This window comes from Phyllopteryx taeniolatus, chromosome 2 (genome assembly GCF_024500385.1).
Source record: "Phyllopteryx taeniolatus isolate TA_2022b chromosome 2, UOR_Ptae_1.2, whole genome shotgun sequence".
NCBI classification, from domain to species: domain Eukaryota; kingdom Metazoa; phylum Chordata; class Actinopteri; order Syngnathiformes; family Syngnathidae; genus Phyllopteryx; species Phyllopteryx taeniolatus.
Genome location: NC_084503.1, coordinates 19,646,218 through 19,672,981, shown reverse-complemented (window position 1 = coordinate 19,672,981; position 26,764 = coordinate 19,646,218). Strand labels below are relative to the sequence as shown.

Genomic DNA, 26,764 nt, shown 5'->3' with positions numbered 1-26,764 from the left:
TTTACAATAAATGCCAGTGAGGCATAGTGCAAACAAATGAATGTGAATGGTCTTCTATTAGATGGCAGGAAGTAAACACAGTAATTAATGTATGCACTGTTTGTGACATTTTTGTTTGTTGGTGTGCCGTCAGATTTTTCAATTGTAAAATAAGGTTCCTTGTTTCCATAAAGGTTGGAAATCACTGCTATAGTCAGATCGTGTGTTCTAATCAGTCAGGTCAAACCAACATTACATGACAGAAATAATGGGGGCTAACTTACTGTAATTAAATAACTTTATTTTTAATTAAATTACTTCACCCACAACAAAACTTTAGCGCATGATTCGACAGAACGGCGGCAAGTTTACGTCCAACCGTTCGCGCGAGCAGTAGCTGGCTAGGCTACATAACATTTTATTGCCTGCTTGTGAGCCGTATCGTATTAAAAGTACCGTATTTTCACGACCATAAGGCGCACTTAAAAGTCTTAAATTTTCTCCAAAATGGACGGGCGCCTTATGTGTGCACCGAGTTCCAAAATCTATAAATGCTGTTGCTTGATGAGCGCTCCGCTTGACTGACTGGGAGCATTTCCTGCCGACACCCTGCTTATACAGAGGAAAAGCGGATGTGGCTGAGGACAGCATGCGGACGTAAAGGGGGAAGGGTGCGCCTGAAGGAGGACGCTAAAGGCACACCCCCAGTAGGTATATAGCGCCGGTCATGCCAGCCTCCACTCGTAAAGTAGCAATCAAGCCAGCCGCCCCTAATTTTGTTCATACTAGGCATTACGGTAACAAGTCGCCAACTCGCGGCGAAAGCCACCTTCAAAATAAAAGCTTCCCAATAATATGGACGTCAATGCTCTTCGGTTAAGGACTGCAACCAGCAAGGCTAATTTGAATCTTGAGATGCATTAAAAAATGTAGTTTATTAGTTTTCGTAGACTTTTATTTTGAAATACAATATCAGCTCTTCATCAAACCTCTTTTATGCAGTCCTTGGTGGTCTGTCACACATATCTGGACTTGTCTTGCGATACCAATGGGATTATGTTGGGGTGGCTTTGGCTCAGTAGATAGAACAGGTTCGAATCCCTGCTACGACTGTCCGCATGTCCTTGGGCAAGACGCTGAACCCTAATTTGATCCCTTTGGGCCTGGCAGCGCCTTGCATGGCAGCAGTCGCCCATTGGTTTATGAATGTGTGTGTGAATGTGAGGCTTTGTAAAGCGCTTTGGGCACTGTGATGATGTAGATAAAGTGCTATATAAGTGCAGTCCATCAAGCATAAAATGCTAAATATCGGCCGATACCAATCAGCCCGATAAAATCGGTGTAAAGTCTAATTATTATCATCAATGTAAAGATGGACTTTGATACTTGCACCTGTACCTAATGTTGCAGCCAGTGAGTTCATAAAGCAACAGCTAAACAAAACCAGTTTCACACCACATAGACTCAATTGTCTGCTTCAACAAAGAGAAGTCAAATCAGATGACACCCCTGTTATAGAGTGCTTCCTCTCTCTGTAGCTACAGAAATAAATTACTGTCTTTTTTCTGCACCTCTTTCCCTGGCTGTTGGTGACACTGCCGATGGTGCTGTACCTCCATCTGGATGTTGCTTCCCTGCCAAGTCTGAGATACTGTATATTCACCTGGGATCTGAGAGTTCTTTCTTCTGGGAAACCTCACCTTCTGTGGTCTTTCAACTTCTAATTGCCTAACTTATTTCTAAATTCCTCCACTTCGACATCATGGTCATGGTGGACCAGTGGACTACTGTACCGCTCAAGCCTTGCTGCCCCTCCAATTCAACACTCATTAAACCCATAATATGTATTGAAATTTCTGTCTGGTTTGTGGCATCACAGAAAAGAATACTGAAAAGTCTAATCTTACAAAAATAACCAATGATCTCTTCCTCGTGGCAGCAGACCCCGGGCTACTCTCCATCCTCTTCCATCATCTCCCACACAATTCTTCAAAACAGACTGACTTCAGTTGGCATACCCCACGAGATCACACCACTCAGGCTAGACTCAGTTGATCCTTTGTCTTTCACATCCCGGCCCTTCTCTGTTACCACAGGTGTGCCCCAGGGCTCTGCCCCTTCAAATAATTATTTTACTCCCCATTGGCAGTATTTTCCATAAATACTGTACAGCCTTCTACTGTTACTGTATGTGGATAGGACCCAGCTTCAGCTTTACATTAAACAAACACAGTGCCGAAATCCCACCTCCTTTCCTCTCTTATTGCTTAATCAATTAAATGATCCTCATAAAATATGTTCGTATTTCTCATAACATACTTCATCAGTCCAACTGGTTCAGAACTCAGCTGGCTTTATAAAACTGCCAACTCAGCTGCCAAAACCCATCCTTCCACCACACCTCGCTTTGAAAATCGCCCTATATACGTTTAAGGCTCACCTCTCCCCGGCGTACTTGTCCAACTTGGTCCATATTACCACCCTTTCCCTCAGATCCTCCTCCTCCCCTCCACCTGCCTTGACACCAACATTAACTGGGCTGACATTTGTTTTGGATCTTGTTTTTATATTTTGTTATTTTAAAAGTCTTGAGTTTAATTTATAAGTATTAAATGTGTATCCAACAACACAAAAGGTACTTTAAGCAGTGTTGTGAGAGTTGAACAAGCTGCACCATAAAAGATTCCTGGTGCTGCTTCCTTTCCAGCGCTCATTAGTCTACACTGGGCTCGGTGTGGAGGCTTTAGTGTGAAAGCTTAAAGGTTTTTCAAACGCCGTGCACTGCAAAGGCAGACCTTTGAAGCCTGTGCCCTCCTTATCCAGGGGTCACAAGGTTTTTGCCCCAATACCACAGCAACACCTGACACCTTTCCTCTCCCCCGCACCGTGGAAAACCACATAAAAAATAAACAGGTTTATACACAGGTACCACACCTAGTCAGTAAATATGGGACAGAGATGCACAACATCGAAGCTCGGATCTTCTTCACCTGGGACAGCTACAAAACACAAACTGTAGGAAAACAAGAGAAGCTCACAGTCCTCCACCTATTTTGGCTGCACCATCAGCCAACTATATCTGTTAAATTAGTCTCATCCTTTACAACAGAAAACACTGCCCCTTAGTCTCCAGTTACCTGAGTTTCTCTTTATAGTTTCAATGCATTCCCAAATCTTCTAAATGAATCCTATCGCTACAACTGGTCAGCACATTCACGCATTCTTTCAAGGGGGAAGAAAGTTAACAATTTCATCCTCCGTTAGCCTCTCTTTCCTTATAATGAACCAAAGATAATTAGCTTCTATAAAATCATACTATTGGGCTGCTTGTTCACTAGAGCTCACAGAAACATGAAAGCACAAATTAATCGAGTTAAAAAAAGAAGAGTCTGTGACTTTCATACCATAATTGCTTTCCTCTCGTTATCAGTCCTTATAATAGAAGTTTAAGATGATGATGAAAAAGTGATAAAGACAGAAAGTTGAATGCTGCAGAGAAAAGCTAGAGAAGCTGTAAGGAGCGAGGGAGAAAGGTTAGCTGTGGGACACTTGTGGTATGGCTCAACTATGGACTGGAGGAGTTTACCAAGGTTTGTGGGTGTTTATGTGTCTGTCGGTGTGTTTGTGTTTATAACTGGTAAAAGGCAGCTCACAGGGCAAAGGTTAAAAGTCGCATAGACAGGAAATTAGCCACACCTGAGGATTTATAGAGTGGGGGGGCAGCTTGCAACAACTAAAACTATTACCACCAAACATCAACTCTGCCTGACTAAAGAACAATTAAGGGAAACCATTCGTTTGGAACGGACACTAAGTACACCTGCACAATCGTTGCTTGGTGCTGATTGGCACTGTTAAGAGATGTACACTCAACAATAAGTTCATTAATGTGCATATAGTTTGCAGTCATGTAGAACTGCATTGTATTTAATGTTTGTAATATTCTGGTTACAAGAGCTGATAGAACACATCAATGTAGTATACAGTAGTTCTATAACACTACGAATTTGTGTATTGTTAAATGATTACCTGACGGTCTGTATCAAAACAAAGCATTGTTAATGTGTATTGGTGTACTTCAACTATCCATCCATCCATTCTCTACACCGCTTATTTTGCGCAGGGGCCCAGAGTCCTGGACCCTGTCCCAGCTGACTTCGGGTGAAAGGCAAACTACCACCCTGAACTGATCGCCAGTCAGTCGTAGGGCACATATATTCTTTCATTCAGACTCACATTCACACCGTCACTGAGTGGGACTTGAATACACTCTGCCTGCGCCAAAGTCCCTCAACTGTATCACTACACCATCAGTGACACTGCAACTCCTTAACTACTACTACCTCCAATTTTTTTTTTTTTTTAGCAGTTCTCTCCCCACATATTCTTCACTTTCATTTAATCTTTGATAAAAAATTATATGTGGATCATTTTCTCTTTTATTCCTGCCTGATACATATCAAATGTGAGCAAGCTTAGCTGAGAAGACAACATGAAACCCAGGCCAGACTGCTAACATGACACTGTTTAAAAAGGAACTCCTCCTGAGCCCCCCAGTAGCACCTCTGAAGTTTAACCCATTACCACGTGTAATCACTTCGTACTGTCTAGACATCACTGTGTGGCTGCTAGGCAACCAGCAGAGACATCCCAGCTTTGTGGTATAAACAATCAAACCAACAATGATCAAATGACTTAATCAACTTAACCAACTAAATCAGCTACAGGTAAAACATAGAAGTCACATTTTATTTTACAACCGTAGACTAGGAATACAATGTCAAATAGTTTACATGTCCTAGAAAACTTTCCTACAGTGCTCCATTACGTCTTTCAATAGTATAAGGAGACTTTAGAGGAAAAGCAGGAAATAAGAAACCGGCCCTTTTGAAATAATCACATCTCAACAGCAGAATCATGTGTGATATTACGTTAACAATAACCCAGAGTATCTTATTGGCTATTGAGATACTGTAGACCTACCTGTCAGCATCTCCCTGTCCAGAGGATGCCTTTCGATGCAACGTCTCTCGAACGGCGGACATGCTGTCGGGCAGCCGGTTCAGGCGTCGTGTATACAGACCCAAACCTCCATCAGTCATGTAGCTGCAAAACACGCACAAAATCACATTAAAAAAAGGCTACACTTTAGTTAAGCTAAAGTAGGGTTAAAACATTTCTTCTGGGAGAAGGAAGCACTTCTGTTCATCATATTTTACTTCTACATTTGGGACCTCTGTGATAGTAAAGAGAACAAGCAGTGAAGTGAATATACATTTCTCAGGTTGCTGACAGTTAAAGGCATTGGTGTGTCAGCGAGATCTGTTACATGTTGGAATATTTGGACTGGCTTAATTTGATGTAAAAAAAACAATACAATATACTGCACATTCGAGTACAGTAAGTGCTACTGTAGATAATCAGGACATTCATTTCATGAGAAGGATGAAAATTTGATCTTTTGGTTGTAAGAAGAGGGCGACCGTTAGCAGCACTTACACAAACATTCCCACTCAAACTAAAGCAACACTGACCAATCCCCCAAATATTGACCCATTTAGGAGACTCCTAATGGAGCTAAATATTGACACATTTGTCCCAGGTGTAACTCAATCAAATGTTTGCTGATTTAAACTTGAGGCTGGATCTTTGGGTGGCTGAATGCTTTCTGTGTGGGACCGTGATGATTTTGTTTTTACAGTTAAGTGAGTGGAAAAATAAGCCCAGTGAGATTTTGAACACTATGACCCTTTCTGGTTAATCTCAGTGTGAGAGGACTCAATACGTACAGTATATACAGCACAGTGTTTCCCTTATACGTATGTCCAAAACTTAAACACAGTCAGCATTTGACCTGCTGGACAGAAGCTAAATAAATAGAGAGGCTAAAGCCTACACTTTGTATGCACATGGAATATTTTAGATGTTGAATAAGATGTTACATACTTCAAACACTCCAAGTTATCATACTGTACGATCCCCACAGAACTTAAGAACAATTCCACTACTACATGATGGTTCAAAGAGTCAGTATGAGTAAATCAAACACTTTTCAGTTTTCCTTTTCCACTGCTGCAAAACCAACATTCCTCCTCCAAGAAACAATAATAGGACACTTGTTCTGAAAACATATGACTTTTGTCCAGCCTATTTGATCATACAAAAAAAAAAAGCAGACATTGCTGGAAGACAGAGAATGTTCTTAGCTCCACAACCACATAAATACACATGCACACACACAAACACAAGGCGTGAGTGAGCCTCTTCCAGGTCTCAGAAACCTGTTAACCTGTAACTGAATGCAGGAGCAACGTGCCTAAACAAGACTGGGCTGACTAAGCAGTAACACTCCAAAACTAAGCTGTTAATTCAACACGAAGTGACCTAAGTTAGCATAATTATCAAACCTACCTTTCAGCCTCAAACATTGTTAGTCCAAATCAATCACGTCCAGGTTAGTGTGAACTCCAAACCAAAGTTTTGTCCGTTATCTGTTCTGCACTTTACTTAGATCTACCATTCTTTGCATAAAATCAGCAGTTGAGGGTTGGAGGATTAATGAGATAGTGAATTGGACAGACGCAGTTTAAACTGTGTGTCCATGTAGAGCCTGAATGTGTGGGAGCTCAGTGTTGGTATGCAGCAACACATGCGCTTGTGTCTGTCTGCAAAAGGTGGAGGAGGGGGAAAAAAGAGAGCTGTGGGGAGGGAGGGAATCATTGAGGTTGATCAGGCAACTTAGCCCTGAGCTAAAAAAGGTTGATGGCGGGGGTGGGGTGGGGGGCGTGGGTGTGTGTGTGTGTTGAGGGAGCATTCGTCAAAGCGCCAGAAGAGCGGAGAGGAAAAGAAGAGAGAGATGATGTTGTTTTATATGTAGTGTCATCAATCTATTTGTCAGCAATGTACGATTGACCAATAGTCAAGCAGAAGAAGAATCATCTTTATTGTCATGAACATGCATGTATGCACACAAAATTTGTTCTCTGCATTTTACCAATCACAGTGAACATACACAGTTGTTAGTGGAACACACTGGAGCAGGGGGCAACTTAAGCACCCGGGGAACAGTTTGGGGTATCGGTGTCTTGCTCAAGGACACCACATCCCTTTGTCCAGGAGATGTTGCTGGATGGTCCGGTAGGGGTCTTGAACCTAGGTCGCCACAGTGGAAGGCAATGATCTTAACCATTGGGCCACTGCTGACCCAGAACAATGGAGACGTGCCGTCCTTGACGACGACGACGTGTGTATGTTCAACTGCTTACAAAAGAATGGTAGAAGGTAGAATGTACTTTTTTCCTGATGAAAGAAGAGGCTTAAATCTTTCTTTTGGTGGGTTCCATGTCTCTATAGCTATAGAACACAATTTTCAGTAGGCCTTCAAAAATCAGTCAAAATTGTCAAAAATGGCTGGCACCCGGCTCTCACAATTTCTGAAAAACGGCTGCCGTTAAATGAGTTAACATACTACAGTACAGCTGGGCATGAAAATCAAAGATTTTTAATTGAAGTCTGGTATTGAGCAGCGCTCAATACTAGTACATTTACAGTAAATACAGGTAGACCTTTCTATGTGCAGTGAGTACGGAAAAGTTTTCAGACCCCTTAAATTTTTCACTCTTTGTTATATTGCCGCCATTTGTTAAAATCAGAGGATGAGATCCTGCCCCAAGTGGACGAGTTCAAGTATCTTGGGGTCTTGAGGGAAGAATGTAACGGGAGATTGACAGGCGGATCGGTGCAGCGTCTGCAGTGAGGCAGACTTTGTATCGATCCGCTGTGGTAAAGAAGGAGCTAAGCCGAAAGGCGTAGCTCTTGAATTATTGGTTGATCTACGTCCCTACCCTCACCTATGGTCACGAGCTGTGGGTCGTGACCGAAAGAACAAGATACCGGATACAAGCGGCCGAAATGAGGTTCCTCCGCAGGGTGTCCGGGCTCTCCCTTAGAGATCCGGGAGGATCTCAGAGTAGAGCCGCTGCTCCTCCACATTGAGAGGAGCCAGATGAGGTGGCTGGGGCATCTGATTCGGATGCCTCCCGGACGCCTCCCTTGTGAGGTGTTCCGGGCATGTCCCCGGGGACGACCCAGGACACGCTGGAGAGACTACGTCCTTCGGCTGGCCTGGAAACGCCTCGGGATCCCCCCGGAAGAGCTGGATAAAGTGGCTGGGGAGAGGGAAGTGTGGGCGTCCCTGCTAAAGCTGCTGCCACCGTGACCCGACCTCGGATAAGCGGTAGAAAATGGATGGATGGATGGATGTTAAAATCAAGTTAATTTTTTCCTAATTAATGTACACACAGCACTCCATATTGACAGAAAAAAATACAAATGTTGAAATTTTTGCTGATTTATTAAAAAAGAAAAACTGAAATATCACACAGCAATAAGTATTCAGACCCTTTGCTGTGACACTCATATATTTAACTGTCCATTTCTTCTGATCATCCTTAAGATGGTTCTACACCTTCGTTGGAGTCCAGCTGTGTTTGATTATACTGATTGGACTTGATTAGGAAAGCCACACACCTGTCTATATAAGACCTTACAGCTCACAGTGCATGTCAGAACAAATGAGAATCATGAGGTCAAAGTAACTGCCTGAAGAGCTCAGAGACAGAATTGTGGCAAGGCGCAGATCTGGCCAAGGTTACAAAAAAATTCTTCTGGACATAAGGTTCCTAAGAGCACAGTAGCCTCCATAATCCTGAAATGGAAGACGTTTGGGACGATCAGAACCCTTCCTAGAATTGGCCGTCCGGCCAAACTGAGTAATCAGGGGAGAAGAGCCTTGGTGAGAGAGGTAAAGAAGAACCCAAAGAGCACTGTGGCTGAGCTCCAGAGATGCAGTCGGGAAATGGGAGAAAGTTCGAGAAAGTCAAACATCACTGCACCACTCCACCAGTCGGGGCTTTATGGTAGAGTAGCTCGACGGAAGCCTCTCTTCAGTGCAAGATTGAAAAAGCCCCCATAGAGTTTGTGAAAAAACACCTGAAGGACTCCAAGATGGTGGGAAATAAGATTCTCTGGTCTGATGAGACCAAGATAGAAATTGTTGGCCTTAATTCTAAGTGCCATGTGTGGAGACACTGCTCATCACCTGTCCAATACAGTCCCAACAGTGGAGCATGGTGGTGGCAGCATCATGCTGTGGGTGTGGTTTTTCAGCTGCAGGGACAGGGAGACAGTTTGCAATCGAAGAAAAGATGAATACGGCCAAGTACAGGGATATCCTGGACGAAAACCTTCTTCAGAGGGCTCAGAACCTCAGACTGGGCCGAAGGTTCACCTTTAAAAAAGACAATGACCCTAAGCACACAGCTAAAATACTGAAGGAGTGGCTTCAGAACAACTCCGTGACTGTTTTTGAATGGCCCAACCAGAGCCCTGACTTAAACCCAATTGAGCATCTCTGGAAAGACCTGAAAATGGCTGCCCACCAACATTCACCATCCAACCTGACAGAACTGGAGAGGATCTGCAAGGAGGAATGGCAGAGGATCCCCAAATCCAGATGTGAAAAATTTGTTGCATCATTCCCAAAAAGACTCATGGCTGTATTAGCTCAAAAGGGTGCTTCTACTAAATACTAAAAAAAAAAAGGAACTTAAATGCTTTGAGCAAATGGCTGCAATATAAAAAAAAGAGTGAAAGATTTAAGGGGGTCTGAATACTTTCAGAATCAGAATCATCTTTATTTGCCAAGTATGTCCAAAAAATACACAAGGAATTTGTCTCCGGTAGTTGGAGCCGCTCTAGTACGACAACAGACAGTCAATTGACAGAGAACACTTTTGAGACATAAAGACATTGAGAAAAACAGTCACTGAGCAATAAAGGGTTGCTCGTTATCTGGTAATGCCGGTACAAATTTTTTATTAAATGTTTTTTTTTATAATTGTGCAAAAAGTCCCCTAGCACTTAGAGCAGTTTGAATGGCTAATATAGCAATAGTCCGGTGCAATGACCATTGTGCAAAGGTCGCAGAGACTTCAAGGAGTGTATGCAGTTTAAAGTGACTAGTAGCACAATAATCTGGGACAATGTTGATTGTGCAAATGTTGCAGATACTCCTCAGTCAGTGTGCAAGTGGGGCAGATGCTACTCTGGCATGAGTGGCCAGTATTGGTCAACAACACATATGCAAATAGTGCGGCGTGGCAAGACTACTACAGCGAGTGCACGAGTATGTATAATTGGCCCGACAGAAATGTGACAACAAATTTAAGACAAAAATATTGGCAGCATGTACCCATGGAATTGTAGGTTAGCTGTTTAAGAAGTTGTTTGCAAGAGGGAAGAAGCTGTTGGAATGTCTGCTAGTTCTAGTTTGCATTGATCGGTAGCGCCTACCTGAGGGAAGGAGCTGGAAGAGACGGTGACCGGGATGTGGAGGGTCCAATAGGATTTTGCACGCTCTTGTCTTAGTTCTGGCAGCGTGCAAGTCCTCAAGGGTGGGTAGGGGGGTACCGAAAATCCTTTCAGCAGTTTTGATTGTCCGTTGCAGTCGGAGTTTGTCCTTTTTTGTAGCAGCACCAAACCAGACTGTGACGGAAGAACACAGGACTGATTCGATGACCGCTGTGTAGAACTGCCTCAGCAGCTCCTCTGGCAGGCTGTGCTTTCTCAGAAGCCGCAGGAAGTACATCCTCTGCTGGGCCTTTCTGAGGACGGAGTTGATGTTGATCACCCACTTCAGGTCCTGAGAGGCTGTAATTTCCAGGAACTTGAAGGTCTCGACGGTTGACACAAGGCAGCTGGACATCGTGAGGGTCAGCTGTGGCGAAGGATGCTCCTGAAGTCCACGATCATCTCTACAGTCTTGAGCGTGTTCACAGCTCCAGCCGCTCCACTTCCTGTCGATATGCAGACTTGTCACCGTCCTTGATGAGGCCAATGACAGTGGTGTCATCTGCAAACTTCAGGAGTTTGACAGCCGGGTGGGTTGAGGTGCAGTCGTTCGTGTAGAGAGAGAAGAGCAGCGGAGAGAGGACACAACCTTGGGGCGCCCCAGTGCTGATGCTGCGTGTGGATGAGGTGGTCTCCCTCAGCCTCACCAGCTGTGTGCTGCCCATACCCACTGTAGAGTCTTAGTCAACCAGGACATGGTAATCCGCAAAAGTAGAATTGAGGGAACTGGACTTGTTCTTGTTTGTTGAAAAAATTTCACCTTTAATCCAAAAAGTTTCTTCAGTTAAACTTTTTTGGTGTGGAGTCCCTATATTTATTCTTCGGTGGGTATGTTCCCTGGGGTGGTCAACAATCGGATGTTGTTGTTTCCCAGTGTAGTTAGTGTAACGACTATCCTGCACACCAATCTGTCGGTGTGTGCAATTAGTTTTTTGTTAATTATTCGTAATTTATTACATTAAGAGCTCTGGGATTTTCATGCAGGATCTTGTTTGTCCACTTTTGTGGACTGCCAATTTGAAATAAGGTTCTGTTTTTTATTTTTTTTGTCGGAGTCATTGATTAATTAAAAGATAATAAACAGATTAATTGATTTTTTAAATCATTAGTTGCAGCCTTAGTTTATTACTTTGTGTCTGTTATGTTTTGTGTATGTTTTGTTTTGCATACAGTTTGTGTACATAACTTTGTACAATTGATTGTATATGTCTTTATTTGTATTTGCTTTTATCTTTCCTTTTAGTCTACTGTCAGCAGCCAGGTTACCATTGAAAATGAGACTGTCCTCAATAGCCTTAACCTGGATGAAGGTTGAATAAATAAATACAAGATCTAAAAACAAGATCTATAAACGTGTGCAAAGACAATCTGTTGTCAACTGCGTTAGCATTTGCAGTTGGAGGTATATTATGAGAAGGGTATGAGTTATAAAGAGACATACTGTTATCATCCAAAGGACAGCTCCTCCTTCCTGGGTAAACATGCCACCTCAGTGCGGAAGAACCAGTTGGTGGATGCAACCATGCTTGTGAAATTGCTAACCGCTAACTAGCTTCCAGGCTGTAAGGGGGTGGGGAAATCCATCAGGCTGTGTCTATCACAAATGTTTAAGCCTCAGGGCAAATCCACCCACCAAGCACACACTCTTAACATCCACACAAATAGAGATTAGAACACACACACTTCATGGCTTGGCAGTTTCTACTCTCAAGGCAATAAATGAAATCCCGTCAACCGGTTTTATTTGAATAAAAGGTCACTCTTGCCTACCCTTGTGTTTAACAGAGAATGAAATACAGTAAACCCCGCTATATCGCGGTTCACGCTTCGCGAATTAAAAATAAAATAAAAATAATAAAAAAATAAAAAATTAAATAAATATATATATATATATATATGTATGTATGTATGTATGTATGTACTTATGTATCATTTTCCTGGGTTCAATCCCCAGCCCTGTCTGTGTGGAGTTTGCATGTTCTCCCCGTGCCTGCGTGGGTTTTCTCCGGGCAGTCTGGTTTCCTCCCACATCCCAAAAACAGGCATTAATTGGAGACTCTAAATTCCCCGTAGGTGTGAACGTGAGTGCGACTGCTTGTTTGTTTATATGTGCCCTGCGATTGGCTGGCAACCAGTTCAGGGTGTACCCCGCCTCCTGCCCGATGATAGGTGGGATAGGCTCCAGCACGCCTGCGACCCTAGTGAGGAGAAGCGGCTCAGAAAATGGATGGATGGACTTGGTACCTTCGTTTTGCTTTTGTTCATTTTCAGACCTGAGCGACGGCTTTCTAATTCTAATTCCTGAATATGACGCTGTAGTTGTTCACCATTGTAGGAGAATAAAATTATGTCGTCTGCAAAACGAAGATGGCTCAAATAAGCGCCGTTCATTTTTAGTCCTTCTTTTTCCCCAATTGAACATTTTAAATATTTCTTCAAGGCAAGCTGTAAATAGCTTCGGAGACAGTGTGTCGCCGCGCCTGACCTCTTGTCCTAGACTTATTCGCACTCCTATGATCATCAATTTGTATGGAACCAGAAGAATCGTTGTATATTGATTGTAGAATGTTGATATAGGTCGGCTCTATCCCTTGATTTACTAGCGCCAGCAGTATCGAAGTGGTGGTGACTGAGTCAAACACTTTTCCATAGTCGATGAAGGCTACACACAGAGGCATTTCATACTCGTTGTGTCGTTCGATTATTTGTTGAACCGTCTGTAAGTGGTCATTGCCCGTAGATGTGAATGTGAGTGCGAATGGTTGTTTGTTTATATGTGCCCCGCGATTGGCTGGCGACCAGTTCAGGGTGTACCCCGACTCTCGCCCGAAGATAGTTGGGATAGGCTCCAGCAGCCCGCGACCCTAGGGAGGATAAGCGGTAAAGAAAATTGATGGATGGATGGATGGATGGATATATATATATATAAAATAGTCTCAAAAACATGAAAATATAGCCATATGACATAGAATGAATGAGCACACAAATGGCCCATAAGGTTTATCATGGCATGGGGTGTTCCTCTGTTTGAGCACATTTGATTTATCTAATGGTAAAGAATACATTTACATAGTTATTAGTGTGTGTCTTAAATGTACTATAGGCTAATGTTCCTGCAGCTACGTACTGCCATGGTTAGACGTGTACATGCATTCATTTCATCACCAAAGGACACTATTGATTATTACCTCGTAAAAATGCAACCAGTGAACTTGCTTGTCACAAAATAATTCACACTCAAAACTTCTACTTAACGTTAAGTCAAGTGAATGCGTCACAATTTTTAACCTTTCTGACGTCCTCTCGACTCGTTGACGGCGCCGTTCAGCGAGGCACGTTAATATCTGGCTTTGCACTTATTCAGAAGTGGTGGAGCTAGTATCTTTCCGCATGCATGCTGCGTCCTGCAGCGGGCCAATCAGGGCAGACTGTGTTTGTGTGCGCGTGTGTGTCAAAGTAAAAAAAAAAAAAAAACCTGCCTAAAAGTGGCATTGTGTAATATAAAACGACGCTATTATTGTTCCCTTTGGCAAGCCATTTGTACCTTTGGATTATTTTGTCACTTTGTGATATTTAAAATTTCCACCTGCTCACGATCAAGTGAAAATCACGTGATCAACCCCGATTTTTAAATCGGGACGAACCTAATCCGTATGGTTGGTTGTGTTTCGGCAATAAATGGCTAACTGGGAAAAAAAAAAATTAAAAAAAAAATGTTTGTGCCTTGCTTTTTGCTGTTGGCGTGGTGAAAAAGAGAAAGTGCTTTCGTTTTCTCTCAAGTAGTTCTTGCGTCTTAATTCACTGTTGATTGGATAAGTGTCTTCGAAGTTGTCATGAGTAAATTGCTGCCGCTCGAGGTTGCCTCGTTGGTTTATAAATGAACACGATATTTGCATATGAGGCATATCGTCTTCCCATTTGATTCGCTTTCCCATTTTTAATGGAAATAATGCACCATGTGCTTTCTTTTCTTTTTTTCCTTTCTTTTTTTTTTGCCGCAGCAGATAAATCCGACTACCTCTGTGAAATTTGCGGGCACTCTAGCATCGTAAACTTTTGTCCTTTTCAAATGAATGATAGTATAAGATATAATAATTCCTAATACGACCCGTTGGTGGTCCAAATGATCCTATATGGACACTGGCCCACAGGGAGATAACCGGGCTATCAGTATGTCTGATTTAGTATGAGATTGGATACTTGTGGGATTCTCAGCAATACAGAATGAATGCATCGAGTAACATTTGGGTCCTAAGCCAGTTACAGTAAGCAAGGTATATCACTGCCCCCTTCTGGCCACTTTTATAAATTTCATGTTTCTTTTGTGAGCAAGGATTTCTTGCTAAATAAAACTTTTTTTTATCTACTCACCCACTGGTGACATCATCAGTACGTGATGCATTCTTGCTCAGAACATCTCCATCGCTCATGTATCCAGTGACTTCGAGGGCGAGCCCATCGAGGTCTACGTCCTCGGCGGTTCTGTCTCCAAGGTCCGCGCTGCAGGGCCCCCCGCTCCTGCCCGCCAACTGGCGTCTGAGGTGCCCCGGGTACATGTAGCGTCCTCCTTGGCCACCTGCCACGCGGCCGGCGTATCCATTACCCGCAGAAGGGGCATCACCCGCTTGAAGACGAGGGCTGGACTGACCCAATCGCCATGATGTCAAGGAGGGCCTGGTCGAGGTGAGACTTAAAATGCTTCTCCCCCCTCCACTGCTGTTGGTGCCACTGTTGATGTCTGTAGTGACGGCGCCATCAAAAGTGGTTTCTAAGGTGCTGAAGAGACAATAGGAACATTTGAATGAAAAATCCATTTTATCAATGTAAAAATTGGGTGACATGTATAAGACGCATCCATTACTCCATTTACCGTAGTTTGTAAATAACAAACAGGTGCATCTCAATAAATTTGAATATTGTAGAAAAGTTAATTTAGTTCAGTAGTTCAATTCAAAAATACAAATACTAAAGTCATATACTCTTTTATATACTATAGATAGATTCATTAAATAAGGATTTGATGCAACTTCAACCTAAAGAGAAAAAGCCTGAGCAGTTCTTAAGTTCTGTTAGTAATTTTATTGTTGCATCATCTGCAATAACAATGTAATTTTTCCTATGCTCAGGATTATATCAGAGCTAAATCGTTAAAGTTCTTAAATCCTACAAAACATTGGAAACCAAACCAACACTAAACTAGATCTGGCCAGCTGCGTCAACAAAGAGAAGTGAGGCCAGAGCAGAGGTCGAGAGTCTGTGGCAGAAAACGAGATTACAGCTAAACCTTGAATCAAAGCCAGCATGAAAGACATGCTCGGCGATCAAAGACAAAGTTTCCTTCAGAAGAGGCCTCAGAGAACAGACAAGAAAAGCTAATACCTGTAAACCTAGACAGACACAATCTGTTGACCATGAAGCCCGTTCACCATTAGACCTGCTTAGCCGCCGAAATGCGCTGGCTAATTATTATTCAAGTATCTTTCTCACTATTAATTTAAAAGCCATCAACCATTTCTTGTTTGGAAAACATCCAGCACAATATGCTCAAATGCATAAATGGTAAATAAATCACTAGGAGCTTAATGGCTAAAAGGAGTGAATGAATCATTAGATACAAAAGCTTTGACAGTCCATGTCCCAACCCTGCCGACACAAGTGTGATTTTTTTGTTTTTTTAATTCAGAAAAACACAATTATTTATTAAACACAAAACAAAAAGCTACATCAAGTAAAATCTAAACTTCCTGCTTTTGGTGAAAATGTATAATCAAACACAAAAACCACAATGCAAAATGTTACATAATTAAATAAAAGTGTTATGATTATTAACCTCAAACCCTTGGATTTGTTGTCTTACAGTATTAAAACTAGCAGTTACGTACCTGTGTGAGACCTGAGTTCCTCGCAGGCTGGACATGGTCTCCTCCAGGTTCTGCCGCAGGTCTGCAATGTTTTTAACAGTCCGCAACCGCCTTGTCTCTGGGTCTTCACCTGGAGATAACAAGCAGAGCACATCTTAATTCCATGTTAAAAATGTTGTGTGTGGGGGGGGGGGGGGGGGGGGGGGGGGGGGAGGCGTCACTGCAGCTGTGCAAGCGGTTACCAACCTGAAAGGTCCTCGATGGAGGGCTGGTTGTTCTTGCTGAAGGTAACATCCCCACCTCTTCCTACTGAACTGGAATCGCTGCTAAGAATTCCCTCGCCATCAGTTTGGGATCTACAGGAACATATGGAGTCAAATGCACAAAATCTAACCATCCATTTTCTACAATGCGTATCCTCACTTGGGTCACGGTTATGCTGGAGCCTATCCCAGCTAACTGCAGCCGAGAGGCGGGGTACATCCTGTACTGGTCGCCAGCCAACCGCAGGGCACATACAAACAAACAACCATTCGCACTCACATTCGCACCTACAGGGAATTGAGAGTCTTCAATCAACCTACCATGCATGTTTTTGGGATGTGGGAGGAAACCGGCGTACCCGGAGAAAGCCCACGCAGGCATGGGGAAAACATGCAAACTCCATACAGACGAGGCCGGATTTGAAACCGGGTCCCTCAGAACTGTGAGGCAGATGTGCTAACCAGTCATCCACCGTGCCATTGCACAAAATCCATGCTTCTGAATTACTGTGCATTTGGGAGCCTGATATTTCACAAAAGAGGGATAAACATGATTAAGAATTAAATCTGCTGCGTTTCCCGTCTTGTGACCGGGGTCCAATATGAGCAGCTTAGTCCCAAACACCAGTAAAGTGTGTCACTGAGAGATGCATCAGACCTTTGACTTTCAGGACTAGCAGTGGCTGGTTATTCTTCCATACACGATGTTTTAATGATGTTGAATTTGTCACACAGATCCTACTAGTTAACAATAATGTGTACCAGTCGAGGTGATATTATCTGAAATGAATGCTGACATTGTTCATTTTTATGACACGCTTCCTCCAAGGGGTCACCAATAGGTTTTCATAATTTTTGTAGAAGCTCACATATCCTGTTTAATAATAAACTTGTTAACCATAATGTTGTTGAAAGGCTTTATAAAGTGCATTGCTTTTGGGTGAGTTTAGATCAGGGTTCACCAACTCTTTGAAACTGAGCGCTACTTGTTGGGTACTGATACGAAGGGCTACCAGTTTGATACGTACTTCCAAAATAACAAATTTGTCTTGTCCAGGTGTTCCTCATTGTCTCGTCAATTTGTTTGTATTTAGTTGCCTGCTTTCTTTTAGTTCTTGTCAGTGCATTGTCATTGTCACTGTCTGTGTCACGTCATAGTCGTTGCTTTGTCTTTTTTGTTTCCAGTTTTAGGGTTATTCAAGTGTTTCTTTGTTACTTTTTGGTTCGATTTTGAATCTGTGCAAGTGTTTACATTTTCAAATAATCACTTCTACATTCCTTGAAAATCCCAATGTCCCATCAGTGTTGAGCAATTTTTAGAACAGGCATGCGGGCTACTCATGTGGTCCTTGGGGGCTACCTGGTTGCTGTGGGCGCCATGTTGATGACCCATCCATCCATTTTCTGAGCCGCTTCTCCTCACTCGGGTCGCGGGCGTGCTGGAGCCTATCCCAGCTGTCATCGGGCAGGAGGCGGGGTACACCCTGAACTGGTTGCCAGCCAATCGCAGGGCACATACAAACAAACAACCATTCGCACTCACAGTCACACCTACGGGCAATTTAGAGTCTCCAATTAATGCATGTTTTTGGGATGTGGGAGGAAACCGGAGTGCCCGGAGAAAACCCACGCAGGCACGGGGAGAACATGCAAACTCCACACAGGCGGGGCCGGGGATTGAACCCGGGTCCACAGAACTGTGAGGCTGACGCTCTAACCAGTCGTCCACCGTGCCGCCATGTTGATGACCCGTATTTTTTTTTTTTTTCCTAACTACTTTCTATTGTAACTTTTAATTATATATCCTTTAATACTGTTGTAATAGTGATTGATACATGTTTTGGTGGATTATCTATGAAGTATGAATAAACAGTATAACAGGCTAAAACAATCATGCTCAATTATAATAGATTGTTAAGGAGATAATTGTTTTGAAATTGTGACATTCATTGGCCACAATATACAATATACAGTACAATATATCAAGATATCTTCAATTGTTTCGATTAGATTCCCCCTGAGGGTGCCGTGGCCAGTGTTATACCTGAACGAGTTCATATTTTTTGTAACCGTGAACTAAAGTTGCCTGATGAACGTAATTGAGAACACGCTCATTCTGGCGTCAAAGAACTGTTTTCGAACGAAAGTTGATTTTCATTCATGAGTGCCAGGTTTTGTTAGGAACTTCCAGGTCAAACCTGTCTGAACACAAAATATACGAGCCTTCATATGTACTTGGCAACCGATTCAGTGCGGCCACGGCTGCCATTCGTGGCAGGCACGAAAATGCGATGCGCGTCCAGGGACACTGCGTAAATGGGAGTGAATGTGCACTTCAGTCGTTCTTTTGTACATAATACATCATTGTAATAATAACATAATACATAGTACATAATTGTAAAAAATAAAAATTATTACGAGAAAAGTTATTATTTGTATCAGAATACTTGCGTAAAAACTCTGCATTATCACACTGTTATGATATGGAATTTGTTATGTAATATAAGGTAAAATAAAAATGTTTGTTCATATAGTCAATCAATGTCCTTTCACTATCGTTCCTGTCATACTGTGTTTCCTGTTTTTGTTTGCACATTATGGACAAAAGTCCTGTTTTTGTTTTTAATTCCTCATTTTAAAAAAGACCATTCAAGCAACATATTTTTCCTCATGTTTTTGATATTGTAGAGTGAAAGCTGCAACTGGCTACTAGAGTGGACTGAATGGGTGGCAACAATGGGAAAATGAACTGCCAGTATTTTAAGGGGACGAGCCCGTCAGCGACAAGTTGAGAATAAACAAAAAAAGAACTAGGAACTAGTTCCTTTTTGGAATGGTGAATTTAATTCAAAATTTTGACTTATGAACTATAAACTGAATTAGTTCATTTTCCCAACACTGGCCGTGGCACACAAGTGTGCTGTGAGATGTCATCAGGGGTGCCGTGGGAATTGTCCAATTAAACTTCATCCATCCATCCATTTTCTGTACCGCTTATCCTCACTAGGGTCGCAGGCGTGCTGGCGCCTATCCCAGCTATCTTCGGGCATACACCCTGAACTGGTCGCCAGCCAATCGCAGGGCACATATAAACAAACAACCATTCGCGCTCACATTCACACCTACGGGCAATTTAGAGTCCTCAATCAACCTACCATGCATGTCTTTGGGATCTGGGAAGTCAACTTAATTTTCCCCAAAATTATTATTTATAAATTACAACTATATCTTTGTTCATCTATCGATGCCAGCGACATATAGGGAGAGACAGAACAATGAAATGCTCTTTGATCAGATGGCAGAAGGTAACAAAAACAACTTTGTATCCAGCTGTTGCGATTGTGACATTTTTGTTTGGTGGTGTGGCGTGCGATTTTTCTGATGTAAAGTGGGTGCCTTGGCTCCATAAAGGTTGGGAAACACTGGATTGAAATGACACTCTCAGAGAGGTGTTAATTTACACAATATTTTGAAGGTCTTTGTGCAGTGTTTTACTGGTAGCTCCTTATTCGGCCTTATAAAAGCACAACTGAGTATGATGCAGTGCAGTTCTACACCACTGCAATTACAAGGGGTGCAATCTCACTAGTTAGTCTAAAATAGTGTCCAATTCAACAATGACCGTCCCCATGAGCTCACCTGTACATGAAAGGTGCCACGGTGGCCATGTTGGGGTGGCTGTGGTGCTGCTGGGTCTGAGGTAGCTGCACGCTGACTGTGTTGCTGGCTGTGCTTTGTGTGTTGCCTGTGCTGCCCACCGGGCCAGTATTCCCCTCTGAAGTGTGCAGGCTGGAGGTAGCGCTTTTGCTGTCCTTTTCCGAATGAGCTCGATGCATGGCCAGACCACCGCCTAGCCTCATGCTCCGTGGTCTCTCCCCAGCCTCTTTCGTCCCCACTGAAGAGGCTTTGACCCCAATTCCTGGAATTTTGCCTCCTGGCTTTGGTATTCCGCTGTGTGCAGAGGTGGAGCTCTCCTTTTTGGGAACTTTACCCCCTTTGGGAATGAAGCTGGCAATTTTTGAGGTCTTTTTGTTTGAGCTGTCCATATCTCCACCAAAAGGTGCCAATTCCTCCTTCAGGTCCTCTCCCCTGAGTTCTGTCCTGTCCTGCATGGAGAGATGTTTCCCCACTTCCTTCCCTTTCTCCTTTTCCTTCCCCCGCTCCTTGTCTTTCTCTGGGCCTTTGGCAGAGGTCTTTTTGGCAGTCAGAGCTCTGCTGAAAGTGCGCTGGGCGATGCCTCTCAAGGCAATTTTGGGGCTGCTGGCAGTATTGGCAACATTAATACCGGTTGACAGAGCAGCTCCATTCGTGGTTCCATTCATTCCCGGGCGGAGGTTGCCGTCATCTTCCTCAAGCGGTTCAGTGTTTGAGCCAGTCTCAGCTCTCTCCACCTGCCCAGCTACAAGCTGCATGTTGGGTGCAGCATTGTCACTCTGGGCACTTACTCCATTGGACGAGGAGGAGGAGGATTTAGAGCCTTTACTGTTAAAGAGCTTAAGCTTCTCTAGCATTGACTTTTGCGTGACAACTTTAGGAGGTGCTTCAGATGCCAATGTAGCCTTACAGGAGGTCTCATTCTCCTGTTTTGTTGATTGCATGGCAGATGGAGGGCTACTAGTGGAGGAGGGAGCTTGAGAGGCGTGCTTGGAGCTCATGGACTTGTTCCTCCAGGCTTTGCTGTTGCTGTTGGGGTGGGGAATGGCGGTGGAGGGTGAGAATGAGGATGACGAAGTGGGCAGAATCAGGGCGGAGGTGGTGGGGATGGTGGCGGAGGAGCTGACGTTCACTGATGACAGTACCACATTCTCATTTGCTATCAGCGAAGGCTGTGAGGCCATGCCCTCTGAGGAATCTATGAAAAAAAAACATGTAACACATTAATATAGAACGGTAGAGCTGTGGAAGGTTTACATAGGAAGATTAAGTGTGGATGGAATTCTCAGGAGCTGAAACAAGATGCTGAAGGACAGTTTTATTTTACCCCACTCATACTGGCCTTATAAGGCCTGGAGGTGCCCTGAGCTGGTGCTGCCAAATATGCCATTATTTTCCTTTGAGCAAGCCACCAAAACTGTTAAAACCTCCTTTGCACTAACAATGACAGGATCCCATCACAAAGTGTTTAAAAAACAATGAAGAGCAGTCCCAAGTGCTTTAAAGTCTGGCCAAACAGGCTGAGTCAAAGAGCAACATTGCTGTCCTCACTAGGCTTGCACTTATAAGGACTGTTTTTGTCAAGCATCTTTCAGTGCTCTGTTCTCTTCTTGCCCAATTGTTTTAAAAATCCTAAAAAAAATTGAAGCCTTCCGAAAAAGAGCAAAAAACTTTGAAATTACCAGTGTTGAAAGTGTCAACATAGTCCAGTCAACTGTTGCTGAAAAGTTATCATCTGTGAAATAAAGTTTGGACAAATCTGCATCATGTGGGTACAGCTCAACTGCATCTCAACTTACCCAGAACTGCCAGAGTAAGAAAACGGCAACAATCTCTTGGCTGAGAGAAATGAAGTGTCCTGAGGGCTGCACAGGTTGTCTGTGTGCGTGTGCAGAGCTGAGCTACCAGCAGCAGCAACATTTGAATATTCAAACACCAATGGCCAACAAGAGGGAGGGAGTGTTGGCTACAATCATTCATCACAGCTCCAGTGCAGTATACAGTAGGCTGTATGTCTTGTTTTGCATGAATAAACAAACAGTGCAATTAAGTCGGCATTTGCACAGCACACTAAACACTTGACCGACTTGCATACCTGTTTTTGCTCTTGTCTTCTTTTTATTTTTACACTGCTTTTATTCACCATAATTGCAAATAGGCGCCCACTTGCAAGCTTGCCTCTCACCCTCTGTTTAGCATTTAGTGAGAGCAGCCCAAAACAATGCAGCCATCAGGAAGTGTTTAGGTGCCCAATTAGCCATGCTAGCAGTTAGCGATAGTGAAAGTGGGTCAGGTTGCTAATCGGTGGCATCCCACTGGAAGCAGCTGAATGAGAGGAGCACAAGCTGTGATTATGAACCAGGCAGATGGGAATAAAAGGCACTGGGAAGGCAGGTTCTGATGAGTTAAACTTTGATGTGGGTCAGAGGGCTCGGTCTGCGCTCGCCATGAATGGGCTCAACTTGGAGCTGGAGTCGTGGAGAGATTGTGGACACTGGGGGAAAATGGATGTTGTCATGACTGAAGCCAACGTCAAGTACTGCTCCAGTTAAGCCGCCAAGTATAGAGAGCGCTGACCAATCGTCAACACGCTTGGTCAAACACGACCGTAAGTAATGGATTTAAACAGTTATGCTTCATAAAGTAATTTAAAAGTCAATGCCACCTTGGGATTAAAGTTTCCAGCTCACATGACCAAAAATAAATGACAACTAAAGCAATGATGATGTTAAATTAAAGTTAAGATATTCAACAAAATAGTTGCAGGAAAGACAGGCAGTTTGAAATAGGTTTTTTGCGAGGCCTGGGGGTGGGTACGAAGTTCACTTGGAAGGAAAGACCTCCCGTAATTGACCCTTCTGTTTCTGTCCTGCTGCATTTTGGCAAACCAGCTCTCTATTATAAACCAAAATAAGTGTGAGGAAGCAACCCCCATTTTTATTTTTTTTTTAAACAAAAAAAAAGAATGGCTGTAACATCCCCAAGAATGGGTCAGTGACCTCATGACCCTGTCCAGCCTTGGAGCAAATTCTAAAAATAAACAACTCACTCCGCCAAGACATGCTGAAATAATTACAACTCAACAGCTTAATTACAGCAGTCATTCGAAATTAAAATAAAAAGCTGACAATGACAGTAGAGGCATAGCTTGGGGCAAATCACTCCACTTCCTGCCGGGTATAAAACAGTTCTCACAGTCCAGCAGGCCTGTCCTCTCACGGCTTCCTGTTAACAGCATGGCATTTCAAGGCAACAACTTCTCGAAGCTCTTTTCTCTGACCTATTGTCTCACGTACTGTGTTATGGTGTGTTAAACCCATGTAATTTCATTTTGGTGTCAACATGTGCATGCATGTGAATGTTAACTTTAAGGATTCATTGTGTTGTGTACAGCAACTTCAAACACTTGAAACTGTATAATCCCCAAACCGTTGCAAGGTTGGTGGCCAGACCGTCTGCAGGCCTTGGAACTGTGTGTGACCACTGTTGCACACAAGCAATAAATACATTAGAGTTAGCATCGCCTGACACTGTTTAGACATCAGAAGCGACCCAGGTCCTCTCATGGTCATACTGGTCACGAGTCAGTTAGTGACCACAAAATCCTAGTCCCACACTACTTAGACATACTACTCACACACATACAGAAGGCCAAACAAGGTGTGAGTAAGATTTTTCACACGTGGCAGTCAGAGAATGCAGAAGAGGTGTGAGAAGTGTTTTAAGCTTGGTTACCTCTTTGAAATAGGCAAATGTATTGAAACACCTGACATATACAGGAAGTGAAAATGATTAAACTTGCCTTCTGTGTCCACTATACAAGGAAGACTTTTGACAAGATTTCGATGTGTGTCTGTGGGACGTTCTTCCACACTAAATCCATCCAAGCATACCTTTATGAATCCTGCTTGGCTCACAGTCCTGCTGGACCACAAAATTCTCCAAGCTAAAGTTTTAATCATAGTATTTTGGTAAGATTAATTAAGACCGAGTCGGTGTATCCATCACAAACCCAATTGATTAATTACATTGAGTGCATTTTGACTACAGTGTAACGCAAAGCTTGATGTTGTAGGTGTTTGCTTACTCGTCGTGATTTCAGATTCTTGCTCGCCTTCCTCCTCTCTTACTGCTCAGTTATTGTGCCCGCAAAAGTGAAAGAGACAGGCAGCCTTTGTATGAAGACTGAAAAACTTTGAAGAGTTTCTCCACATGAATAAACTCTAACAGTGATGTTACAGCCCATCAAGAAGGCTATTCATTGTGCAAGGGAAACAAATTAAAACACATGGACACGCATGCACAAATGCATGGGTGCACATCAGTGTGCACTCACACAGACACAACACACACCGCTCTTTGTCACCCAGACTCTGTTACTTTGTGTTCATGCAGTGTCGAGAAGACTCAGGCTAGCCACTGTCACTTGTGTCCATCCACAAGGTAAGTGATTCTATTCTGGTGTCAGAGCCAATGTCATGGAGCTGAAATGGATACAAGCTGCAGGTGTCTACTTTACCATCTTAACCTGCAATAACTCACAACAAGCATGTCTGGAGCATATAATGTAAAAACCCAGCTATATTCTTAAGAAAAAAATAAACAAAACGTCATAAATAATAAAATAAACCTCTACTTACAATTGTAAAAACTATGCTCTGTTCACATGTTACCGTTAAGTCACAAAAATTTCAACAAACCAGTAAAACTGACTCAACTTGCCGGCAACGCTAAAAAAACTTAATAAAGGACTTCTGTCTCACTAACCTTCGGTAAGAAATTGAACGTTCTGCAAGTGCAAGTGAACAGACCTCATGAGTGCTGCAAGATGTCCAAGAGCAGAGAGAGGATGGGCAGCAGAGTGCAAAACCATGGCCACCCATCCTCAGGCTGAGAGACATGGTGTCTATGCTAAGGGGGAGGGGCTTGGCATATCCAAGTGGAGGAGCAAGGGAAGGGGGGCAACAAGTGATTACCATCCTACATGCTGCCAATCAAAGCTGCAACTCTCACATCAACATAGACAAGTTAATGGAAGATTCCCCACAACTTTAAAGTTTATTTCCACAAGCATTCTATTCTTCCCTCAATTGTCAATTAAAAATGTTGACAACCAATTGATGTGGGAAAAAAACCCCAAAAACTTCTGATAACATGTTTCAGCCTCGTAGCAATGCAGCTACCCGGATATTAATAACAATATTATCAATAACTATGCATCTGTGTATTTTTGGGGATTACCATGGTCATGTGTTCATAATATCAGATTGAGGAAAGCCATTCACTAACATCTTTGAATAACATTTCATGTCTATATGTGATTCCACTACACAATTTTTACACATAGACAGACACACCAACTTCACCTTACCTCAAGTACAGCAGCATATACAGTACATATATTTTTACTACGTTTGATGTGTAGGTCTTGTGTATAGTCAAAGCCCTGCATCTAAATGCAGGGTAATGAGTTTACGCTGATAACACTCACAGAGTCTATATAAAGCATGAGCCCAGTGAGTGGTAATAGAAGCTATTTAAACACTTAAATGACTACTGTACTGCAAACTAAAGCCACTCATTGTGTATGCAGCAGCAGTAGCATCAACGTGTCGACCGACGAACAAGTAAAATTGGGTAAACGATGTTTGGAAGCATACACTGCCACCAAAAGCAAATGTTTTCTATGGGCGAAATTATCTGAATTTCAGACTTGAGTTTTACATACCCCACCCCCATACATTTCTGCTTTTGAACTGTATTACTTTCACTGTATTGTGGTTCACACCTTTAATAAACTCGATATCTCAGCGTAATGACACAATCAGAGGTACTCAAACCAAAAAGTAGACATGCCACTGCTTGCGGATGTACAGTACATGAAGCCTACCTTTGTTCAGCTGTGAGCTGGCTTTGGTCTTAGGGTCACTGAAGGCCTGGCTGCGTCTGTTCCCAACACCGCTGACCGAGCCTCGTGGAGGGACATCACCGCCTGCAGTGGACACCCTCGCTGAAAGACCGGGAAGTCTGACAAATGCCGAATAAGTATGAGAGAAAATTGAATGAAGTAAATGGGATAATTGGGTCAACAAATCCCAAATATGAATACAAAGACAAGCAGTGGCAATAATTTCCCAATATTTTTACAAGTAATGAATAGAAAGAAAACATATTTGGCAAATGGGTGCATAATGAAAAGTGTGGACCATGTAGATACTGCAGTTGAAATTTCCCTTATAATTAGTATACAGGGAAGCATGTTGTCTTTTTGCAACCACCCAGAATGTAGGAAACGATACAAAAAGCAGTGTAAGCACATGCCGTATGTATATTATAGCAAAGGTTTTTTTAATATTTAACATTGGAGTAGGTGATTTGCACATAATCAAAACAGTTACACCTTTCTTTCCACACTAAGAATAAACAGGACAGAATATCTACGTGACACACCCATATCAAAATGTTGGTGCCTCTCTTGTCTACAATTTATTGAAGCCAGAAACTTAATGAAATGTTAATTCATCATGACGACATCATCACTCTGAATCTGTCAGGAAGATGCTGATAAGAATTTTATACATTTAATCAAACTCTCAT

At 42.8% G+C, this 26,764-nt stretch overlaps 1 protein-coding gene across 12 annotated transcripts in view; it reads right to left on the bottom strand.

The window, feature by feature from the left end:
- The window catches only part of nav2a (neuron navigator 2a), a 205,329-nt gene that overhangs the window by 52,812 nt on the left and 125,753 nt on the right, over positions 1-26,764 (bottom strand). For 11 of the 12 annotated variants that reach the window (XM_061764531.1, XM_061764472.1, XM_061764493.1 and 8 more), the window contains 6 exons: positions 26,058-26,194; positions 20,153-21,365; positions 16,497-16,606; positions 16,272-16,380; positions 14,761-15,165; positions 4,963-5,085 (listed from right to left, as the gene is read on the bottom strand). In XM_061764531.1, coding sequence (XP_061620515.1) covers positions 4,963-5,085; positions 14,761-15,165; positions 16,272-16,380; positions 16,497-16,606; positions 20,153-21,365; positions 26,058-26,194 — 2,097 coding nt within the window. Of the gene's footprint in view, positions 1-4,962; positions 5,086-14,760; positions 15,166-16,271; positions 16,381-16,496; positions 16,607-20,152; positions 21,366-24,934; positions 24,999-26,057; positions 26,195-26,764 lie in introns of those variants that run through there. The other variant, XM_061764539.1, reaches the window with a different exon arrangement.